At 41.3% G+C, this 10,907-nt stretch overlaps 1 protein-coding gene across 4 annotated transcripts in view; it reads left to right on the top strand.

The window, feature by feature from the left end:
* The window catches only part of ADGRB3 (adhesion G protein-coupled receptor B3), a 941,101-nt gene that overhangs the window by 457,036 nt on the left and 473,158 nt on the right, over nt 1-10,907 (top strand). For all 4 annotated transcript variants that reach the window (XM_019520508.1, XM_019520507.1, XM_019520505.1 and 1 more), the window contains one exon: nt 8,844-9,038. In XM_019520508.1, the coding sequence (XP_019376053.1) occupies nt 8,844-9,038 (195 nt within the window). The remainder of the gene's footprint in view (nt 1-8,843; nt 9,039-10,907) is intronic.

Raw genomic sequence — 10,907 nt, 5'->3', positions numbered from 1 at the left:
CAGAGGGAGCAGGTTTCCCCCTCCCTCAGGAATGCAGCCAGCTCAAGTTCCCTAAAGAGACAGGCTAAGGGTGTGGTCCCCTGTGTGCTGGGCCCATCCTAATTGAATGGTCACAACACAGAGATTTGAATCACAGTGTCACAGGGCAGAGATTTTTGGGGAGAAACCAAGGTGGCTTTCTGCCACAGGCAGGATCTACCTGCTATGAACCCATGCTGGTTGCCCTTCAGCATTATATTACCCACTGGATTACAAATGTAATCTTCGATCATTTTTTCAAGGGTTTTCCCAAGGATGAAGGTGAGACTAACTAGCTTATATTTACCCATATCCTTCTTCCTCCCCTTCTTGAAAATAGGGACCACATTGGCCCTTTTCCAGTCCTCTGGGACCTCACCTGAGTGCCACAACTGCTCAAACAGCCATGCCAGTGGCTATGCTAATTCTTTCAGCACCCTTGAATGGAAATCATCCAGGCCTGCTGATTTAAACATATTCAGCCCCTCCAAGTATCTCTTTACTAGGTCAGCACTGACAGTAGGTGGGCTGCTGTTTCTTCTGCTACTGTCACTAATGCATTTGGGAGATTTGTCTAGATCTGAGTTCAAGAATACAGAGGCAAAAAACTCATTGAAGAGCTCTGCTTTGTCCCTCCTATCTGTCGCACTGCCCTTGTCTACCCTGTAGGGGTCCTATGCCGCCCTGTGCCTTCTTTTTGCTCCCTATATACCAGAAGGACTTTTTGTTGTCCTTATTTTTTGTCACCAGCCAGAGTTCTAATGCTGCTTTGGCTTCCCTAACTGATTCCCTGCAAGTGCAAACCAAGGAGGTATACTCTTCCTTGGTAGCTACCCCCTGCTTCCACAGCTTGTATGCCCCTTTTTTTTGCCCTTAGGTTTTCCTGGCTTTCCTGTTTGGACAGGAGTGTTTCTTGGCCTCTTTGCCCCATTTTCTATGAAGTGGGATTGTCTCCTTCTGCACTGGAAGGATCGCTTCCTTGAGGAATGACCACCCTTCCTGGACCCCCATTTTGTCAATGCTTTTGAGCTTTAATGCCTCCTAAGCACCCTGAAGTCCGCATTTCTGAAGTCTAGCACTTCTGCCCTGCTGGTTACTTTTCCCACCCTTCGCCAGATAGTGAATTCAATCAACTCATGGTCACTATCCCCTAGGTTGCCTTGTACCTGCAGATCCCCCACCAGGTCATCCCCTGTAGCCAGCACCAAGTCGAGCAAGGCATTTCCCCTAGTGGGATTGTATACCTCCAGTGTTAGGTGGAGGTCCTGTAGGTAGGTTAAGAATCTATGTGAGTGATTAGTTCTGGCTGACTGATCCTCCCAACAGAAGTCAGGGTAGTTTAGGTCACCCATGACAACCATATCTCTTGACCATATGGCCTCTGAGAGCTGCCCAGAGAATTCCAGGTCTAGCTCATCCTCCTGGTGTGGCAGTCTATAGTAGCCTCCCACTACCAAGTCCCTTTCCCCTCGACTCCCTTGTATCCTAACTCACAGTACCTCAGTTTGGCCTTTCTCTGATCCCATCTTGATTATAGAAGATGTATATTTTTCCTTATCATAGAGAGCTACACCCCACCCCCTTTTTTCCCTGAGGAATGCTCCTGTTTGCCCAGCCTGTTTGTGTGGCTGGGGAGTGTGGCTCCTGCCCACCTCAGCTATACGGGGATGGGAGGGTGAAAAACCCTTCCCGATCCCCTATAGCTGGCCTGGCTCCTTGCCCCTCCCCCTCACTCTCCCCAGCTTACCTGATCGATGCTTCCATGTGTGGCTGGGGGGAGCCGAGAGCACACATGCGCCAGAGCACACGTGTCACACACAGTCACTAACCCCTGATTAGAAGGTTGATGTGTGTACACAAGAATACTGCAACATTTTTGTTCTGGGACAAATATAGTCACAGCTGGTTCCAGGATAAATGTAATCTTAGCCATGGTGACACTAAGTTAAACATTGTTATATTGAATAGGTCTATGCAATTTAGAATGGCAACAGAATTGTGCCCAGGACTACATTTTTAAGCTTTTAATTTAGATGCCTAACTTTAGACAGCCAAGGTTGCAAATTAAGGCTATAAACTTTCTGATCCTTAATCCCTAGTACCCATTAAATGGTACTAATGATAATTACATGACAAAAATGTTGTGAAGACAATTCATTATTTAATATTTATTAAGGGTGCTCAGATTCTCAATTTAAATATTCTACAGTTTTCTTCTTAAATTATTTAGTATCTAGTGCTAGCTAGGAGGGGGAGATACAAAACAAAATCTTTGCAGATAATGAAAGATACTTTAGATATATATTTTTTGTTCAATTATTTTATTTCATTTTTATTTTTACTTATTTGCTATGCCTATCTCAGAGTAGACCAATGACAACATTAGTAATGACCAAATCTTAACCTAAGCCATCGAGTTGCAAAATTTAACAAAAATAGAGGGTAGAACTGCTCTTACTGATTCTTTAAATGTATGATGCTTTAAAATCTTTTATAATTTGCCTAAAGGCTGATGTTTGCAAGCTTTTCAGACTGCATATAGCTATTTGGGTTTACATGAATTACAGTACCATAAATAAAATTGTCAATTTGATGCCAGCAGCCAAGACTTGACTTTGTCAGGATTAATTTGTATAGACTTTAGATGTGTCATACATGCTGACAAATCAGAGGACATAGACAGCTGAGACCCTGAGTCAAAGTCCAGCTAAACATTTCAGTCATTTTTCAAGTACGTAGATATATAATGCATGCTGCTAGAGGTAGGGCTGACAATTGAAGTATCACTTTAACAGCTGCTTCATTTCACCATCTCTCGGCTCATAAACTTTATTTTTAATGAGCCTGTTTGAAAGACTACTAAAAAACGACCTTCACAGAATGCTAGAAGGACCTGGAATGATGACCAGAGTAACTTGTTTGGGCAATGGAAGGCAGTGTATAATTCAGGGGTGGGCAAAATACAACCCATGAGCTAAATCCGGCCCACCAAATGATTCTACCCAGCCTGCAGTTGCTTCTTTGTAGGAGAATTGTATCTGGCCTATGGCTGTCCTAACTTTCAGCACCTTCCACCCTTTTCTCTTCCCTATGCTATAGCCAGCTGCTGCAGCAGCAGCCAGTCTCCCTGCCTGATCCACCCTGTTCTGTCCCCCCAGCTCCCAGTGTATGCTCCAAGGCAGGGGGTGCTGAGCTCCTGACCAGGCTTCTGCCCAGTGAAGCTGTCTACACAGCTCCAACCCTCTAGCCCTTTGCAGACCAGGCACCCCAGCCCCCAGTGAGTCAAAGATCAAGTAAGATTCTCCCTGCTGGTGGTAGAGGAGGTTCAGGGGAAAGAGGACCAGGAGCCATGGGTTATCAGGGTTCAGCCAGGCATGTAGGTGCAGCTGGAGGTTCAGCATGTAGGTGCAGCTGGAGTGGCTGCCCAATCCTGGCCTGGCTTCTGCCTGACCCTGAGTCACTGGCACACAGCCAGGTAGGGTACCCACATGGCTCAACGTGTGTAGGAACACAGCATGGCACTGTCCTGGCCCGGCTATGCACCAGGGACTCGGTGAGGGACAGTGGTGCAGGGAAAAGCGGGGAGCACACAGTGGCACTGGCCTGGCCAAGCCCAGGTCATCTGTGGCTCCTGGCCCCCTTTTCTCTGCACCCCTTCCCTTGCCCCTAGTCCCCAGCATATGGCTGCACCAGCTTCGCCCATGTGTCCCAAGGCAGTGTGCAAGAACATGGCACAGCACTGACTTGGCCTGGTCATATGCCATGCACTCGGGTTGGGGGAGGGGGTACATGGAGAAGTGGGGAACAAAGGTTAGGTTCTTCTAACCTTTGTTCACTCACCTCTATACCCTGAGATCAGGGGTGAGCAATTATTTGGGCTGAAGGGCCACTTAGGGAGTTTGGCTGTGCTGTTGGGCATGATGGTGAAGTGGGGTGGCCCGTGATAGCTTACCAAAACTCCTTAAGTGTCCTTCTGGCCCAAATAATTGCCCAACCCTGGTATGGTGTAATATATCCTGGATGAAATAACCAGCAGATGGTTAGAAATATTAATGCATATTGTCATGAGCTTCTGATGAATATAATTTATCTTCTCTCTGGACTTTCAGTACCCACTGCATGGGTACTATGTGGCAAGATCACTAGTGGCGTACATTTTTAGAGGTCCATTGAAGTAAGTAGTGCTATGCTAGTTAATACCAAGTGAGGTTCTAGCCTGTGATGGTTAAAGATTTCTGTAGGAGCTGCAGGCCTAACATTTACTTTCTCTTGACGGTATTTGCAAGACTCATACATTATTGAGCACATGGGCATAGTTACCTCACACAGCAGAAGTGATCCTGAATGGCACGGTAGCAGGTAATGGTAACGTGTACAGTTCTGGAAATGGCACTACTACTTTCTGCAGAGTGCGCAGACATGCATTTGCATTCTTCTTCCTGCCCTCTCTTCCCTGTCCCCACTCCATCCAAGGGTGATATAAATGGTAGCAACATTTTATTTTGGTAAACTGGCTGAGTGGTGCAGCGAAGAGCTACATTACAGCAAGGGATGTAAATAGCAACACACGAGCATGCATAATAGGAATTGGTGGTGGAGAGGCTGCTCTGTATAGATTTTCTTACTCTCTTCTGGTGGTTACTATTCCACCTAGAGCCACCTTTTTTACCAGACGACATTCTTTGCATCCATTTTCACTGTTTTACTCTATTGTTGTTTTCTTTTTCACCAATGCCACTGCTGACATTGGCTCCTGTTTAAGACATTGGTCTTATTATAATTCCATTGCCTGTGGGAAAATTTCTGTAGTCAAGGCTCCTACTGCTGCACCTATCTTTATTCTCAGGACATGGTCAACATTAGCACTTCAACTGATGCTGCTACAGGGCTGCAAAATTCTTCAGTGTAAACACATCCTCACTATATCTGTTTAACTCTTCAAAAACATTAAGTACTCTTGTTCTTATTGTTATTTATTGTTTGTATTTTAATAGCAACTGAGGGTGCCAGTCATGGATCAGGAAACCACTGTGCTAGCTAGAGTACAAAATTAACAAAAAGATGGATGTCCTCTCAGAAAATTTTCAATTTATATATCATATGAAAGCTGGAGTAGAAGGAAATGGTGATGCAGTATTGAAGAACATGCTGATCAGTAGTCACAGCTCAACATCTTGCTATCTACTGTCAACTATTTTAAGGGCATTATAATAAAGGAGAGCTTTCACAAGGACAAGGAGGTGACTTTCCAAATGTTTCAGAGGAGGTAACATTCATCGCCCTGTCCTTCTTCAACCCAGTCTGTAAACCTCTGCTGATACCTAACATGGCTAGGTATCTGGTAGATTTTGTCACACATCTTGATTTATCACAGGGATAGAACCCATGGGGTATAGCCACGTTGTTCTAAGAACTTCACCAATAAGAAGGGTAGCCCTAAATTATCTGTGCTTCCACTCAACATAAGAATATAAAAAGTGCCACATTGGATTAGACCAATATCCACTTAGCCCAATATCCTTCTCTGACATTAGCAGAAGTAGATGCTAGATGAAGAGCAATGAACTTGATAAATGTAGAGTGATCTGTCCCATATGCATTACCCTCTCAGGCATCTGCCATTATTGGTTTAGAGGTGCCAAAGGAAAAATCTCCAACTGTTCTGTTCAACAGTCATTAATAGATCTATAATCCATGAATTTGTCTAGTCCTTTTTTTAACCTGATTATGTTATCTGTCTCTACCATCTCCTGTGGCAATGAATTCCGTAAGTTAACTGTGCATTGCATAAAAAGTACTTTCTGTAGTTTTAAACCTGTCTCCTATTAACTTTAATGGATGCCCCCTAGTTCTAGTTTTCTGGGACTTAGTTAATAACAATTCCCTGTTCACTTGATGATTTTATAGATCTATATCATATCCCTTATCAGGTTTCTCCTTTCCAAACTGAAGAGTCTTAGCTTTTTCAGTCTCTCCTCATACAGCAACTGTTCTACACCCTTGATCTTTTCAGTTGCCCTTCTCTGTACCCTTTCCAATTCAACAACATCCTCTTAGAGATGTAGAAACCAGAATTGCACACAGTATTCAAGACGTGGGCACGCCATGATTTGTATAATGGCATGATGAAGTTTTGGATTTTGCTTTCTATTCCCTTCTGCATTTCTAATCACTGCTGTACATTGAGCTGACCTTTTTAGATAACTTTCTACAATGACACTAAGGTTTCTTCCATGAGTCATAATAGTTCAGAACCCAGTATTGTATACATATAGTTGAGGTTATTTTTCTTCAGGTGCATTACTTTGCACTTGTCAACATTGAAGTTCATCTGCCATTTTTTGCCCACTTACTCGGATTGATGAGATCTTTTTGCAGCTCCTCTCCAACAGCTTGGGACTTGATACTCAGAATAATTTGGTACCATCTGCCAACTTGGAGATTTCACTGTGTATCCCCTTTCCAGGTTGTTAATGAAAATGTTGAACAAAATCGGGCCCAGCATATATCCCTTCAGGACCCCACTTTTGATCTCCCTTCATTCTGGAAAGTGGCCGTTTAGCCCTACCTTTTTCTTCCTATCTTTTAACCAGCTTTCAGTCCACAAAAGAACCTTCCCGTCAATTCCTTGGCAACACAGGTTTTTAAAAACCTTTGATGGGGATCTTGTTGAAAGGTTTTTGAAAGGCCAAATATAGTATGTCAATCAGGTCTTCCTTTTCCACGTGCTTGTTAGTACCCTCAGAGAACTCCACCAGATTGGTGAGGCAGGATTTCCCTTTACAAAAACCATGCTGACTCTTCCCCAGCAGATCACTTTCTCCAAGAGCAATGATTTATTTACCTCAATAATATATACAACCCAGATTTCCTGAACTCCTGAGATTAGAGATGCTAATCTAAAAGTCTCCTTTCTCTCCCCTATTCATTCTAAACTATTTTTACAAGATTGCTTTAAAAGTCCACTCTTAAATCTGATGGAAATCACTGAAAATGAATTTTGTAAAAAAGTTTCTCACATAATTTTCCTTTTCTTTTCTCTGAACACTGAAGGAGGCATTCTGCTGAAATATCTGTCTAAAGAAGTCATTTGCCTAAATTAATCTTACAAACAGTTGTACATTGAAATTGAATAATAATGCTTTTATCTTTTTGCTAATGTAGTTAACTGGATAAAACTGTATAAGTCACCCTGTTTTGGTAACAGCAGCTGGTTACCTAGCAAATAGAAATCCCTGAGCATTGCCTTAGTAGGAACAACCCTTAGGTGCCAGGTAGCTGCTTCTGATGCTCCATAGAGGTGTAAACATCTAGATACACCTTGGAGCAACTTGTAACTGCTCTGAGTTATGCTGGGATATAGTCCTAGGGTTGAGAGACCAACTTTGTTCACACATTCACCCCTTGTTAATTATATATAGTCTATCCCACAGCAGCTGAGGATAGAGCCCAAGTATGTTATAGTAGTATTAATAAAAATTCTTAAATATTATATATCAGGATGTTCTTACATTCTTATTTGTTTTCCTTAAAATGTTGAGATTTTAAGATACTGAATTTGTGCTACTTTTTTGTAATTAAACAAAAGCAAAAAATAAAAGCATCACCACATCATATCAGTCATCCTTCTCTTTGGATGTTGAAAATCAGGCCAAGATAAAACAGAGGTGAAAGTACATTTTCAGAGAAGATGCCACACACTATAGCTGCTGGCTATAGAGTTGACTCTGTAGCTACTTTGGTTAGAATGAAGGTCTGTCTGGTGAACTTTGATGCAGAGAAATTTATACTTTTATATACAACAAAGAGCAGGTTTCTTAAACCTCTTCATTCTTTTTTCAGCATATGCTGGCATTATGACATCTGCCCTTGTGATATGCTTTACATCCTATTTATATACTGAGTTGGGGTTTAGGAATAATTGAAATCCACAAGTTCCACTTTGACAAACTGTTCCCTTCTGACGAAAGAAATTTCTTTCCTCTGCGTCCCTATCACAAGTTATATTTGTCAGTGGCCTGGCATAGAACTGCAGGGGGAGATAAGTTAAAAATAAGCCTTCTGCTCCTTGATTCTTGTTCATATTTCCTCACACTTCCTGAACATGAGTATTATTCCAAAATTGCAGGGATGCCAATTTACTTAAAGTGAACAAGAGGATCAATGAATGGTTCATGTCCTTTCATTTTCAAAATGGTCAACATAAGTGGACTGGGATAGGTGGAGAATATCCTACATTATTTTAAACTTATTTTAAAAAGGCAGCCTGGACTAATTTGGCCCTTATTCCTATACAGCTTCTCTTGGGGATTGTCCTGCTTTGAGCAAGGGATTGGAGTAGATGACCTCCTGAGTTTCCTTCTAACCCTAATTTTCTATGATTATATAAATTTGGTTTCTGTATTAAACACAATGACTTTACAGCTGCTTTTCTGGGAAAAGACTGGATGTTCACAGTACTGTGGACAGCAGGCTGTGTTTGCAACCCAACCCAGCGTATTTGTGTGAGAACAGTTGTTGAGAAGTTATCAGATTCAATGTATGGGTAAATGAATGAAATAATAGAAATAAGATTAAATGATTTATGATCCATTTTATCATTAAACTCTCTAACTCTATGATAAATTGTGCATTAATTACCATATCCTATTGTAAAGTCATTTAAGACTTCTTAAAATAAGTCAAATAAGACTTCTTTATTATTGCACAGCTGACCTGTGGATTTCTAATACTCCTTAGAATGTGTTCTGTTTATTTTGGTTCAGAGATTTTTAGGTGCAGTAAAGTAGGTTCTGATATTTACTTCACTCTTCTGATTGTCACAGATTAAAGAGCACCTTGCCAAGGGACAAAGGATGCTGGCTGGTGATGGAATGTCCCAGGTCACAAAGACTCTGTTGGATTTAACTCAGAGGAAAAACTTTTATGCAGGGGATCTTCTTATTTCTGTGGAAATCCTCAGAAATGTTACAGACACGTTTAAAAGGGCAAGTTACATTCCTGCGTCTGATGGTGTCCAGGTAAGAGAAATACTGTACACCAAGGCAATTATTCCACTTACAATTTTATTCAGCATTCATTGTCATCTATTTACCCTGTAAGACAAGTTAAATGTCCTTATTAAGTGTAACAGTTGCACATTACTAAGTAAAATGAAGTATATTGAAGCAAAAGGACACTGGTACATTTAATATAGCAAACGTCTAAGAATAACAGAGCATCAAAAGTATGACAGTCTTTTTACATAAAGATTATTCTAAGAACTTTGCATTCCCTATTCTTTTAACATCACTCAACTCTACAGTTTTGTTTGTTCTAGTTCCTTTCAATTAAAAATCTACCCATGATTTTTAGATACCTAATTCATTCAGGCATTGCTTCTGCAGTTCAAAAACGTAGAACTTATTGAAAGAGTGCATAAGTACATATAATACATTTCATGTCAGTTTTGTATTTTGCATGTTCAGTTAACTCTTCTTATGCCCTAGGACAATTAAAATGGTGCCTGTGCCATGAACAACAGGGTTTTTCTGTATGATGTGCTGCTTGTCTCAGTGTATAGTATCCCTAAAGAGTGACTGTTTGTCAGGATGCCAGGATCAAGTAGTATTTTGTCTATATTTAGGATTTTATGTGCACTTTTCTAAGTATGCAGGTGTATTTTAAAAAAGGAAGCTAAGATAAAATGCAGTAGTACATCACTTATTAAATGGTTGGTTTTATGATTGTTCATAAATTAATAATAAAATAATTTAATGTACAGAATTCTTATTAATGTTTTATGCAAATATAAAGGTATGGAGGTAGGAAATGTGAATAAATATAGATGGATGGGTATATTTTAATCAGAATTTCCCTGGAGTTAAGGTCTTGACAGGCTCTCCATTATATTTCTAATTCACTCACTCACTCACTTTCTCTCTCTCTCTCTCTCTCTCTCTCTCTCTCTCCCCCTCTCTCTCTCTCTGTTTTGAACACACATATTTCACAAGTTAAATTAATCAACCTAATTTGTGTCATATGTGACCCTCAGCCAATTCAGACATTTATGGCCACATTTCTAGGGAATTAGTTTGATTAAAATAGGATGTAGAAACTGAGCTAGAAATGTCAGGTTTGCATCCTCCTTTTTTTGTGGGACCAAGGCTTTCAGTAATTTTAGAAAGTTTTGCTCCTAAAACATGGAGTTCTTCACAACAAATCTTTCATACTGTAAAACAGCAGTAAGCAACCTTTTAACAGCAGACCATGAATACCACCCCAACAGGTGATTTTCCCCCTTCCCCTTTATTTTCCTCTCTGACACACCACTGACAGAGACTTGTCCGCAGTCTCCTCATTAGCTTCACTGACCCCTACCACAAGAGAGACACCGTTATAGTGTGGGGAGGCATCAGTGCAGCAACCAGTCTCTAGTACCTACTACTACAGGTGCTGACACCATGAACTCCCTGTCACCAACTGACTGGGCCAGGTAGGGTACTACAAAAACCCGTTGGCTTCTGGCCACACTGCAGAAAGGTCTCCCATGAGGGGTGCAGGAGCCATAAGATTGACAAGGAAAACTCTGCCACAGGCTGGATGACAATGACATCTTTGTAACCCATATCCATGTGCTGTAGGTTGCAAACCCTAATACTAAAAATTTGACAGTTTTGCTTTAGATTTTCAAGTTTTGGGGGAGCTACAAAAATCTTTGTGAGAACTAGTTTTGAGTGGTTGCCACCAGCAATTCACAGATTTAACAGAGTTCACAGACATTAGGGCTGGAAGGGACCTCAGAAGGTCATCGAGTGCAGCCCCCCGCCCAAAGGGCAGGAAGTCAGGTGGGGTCATACGATCCCAGCAAGATAAGCTTCCAATTTGCTCTTGAAGGTGTTCAAAGTAGG

Source organism: Gavialis gangeticus, unplaced genomic scaffold (assembly GCF_001723915.1).
Source record: "Gavialis gangeticus isolate Ggan-Ray unplaced genomic scaffold, GavGan_comp1, whole genome shotgun sequence".
Taxonomy (NCBI): Eukaryota; Metazoa; Chordata; order Crocodylia; family Gavialidae; genus Gavialis; species Gavialis gangeticus.
This window is presented reverse-complemented; position numbering and strand designations above follow the sequence as displayed.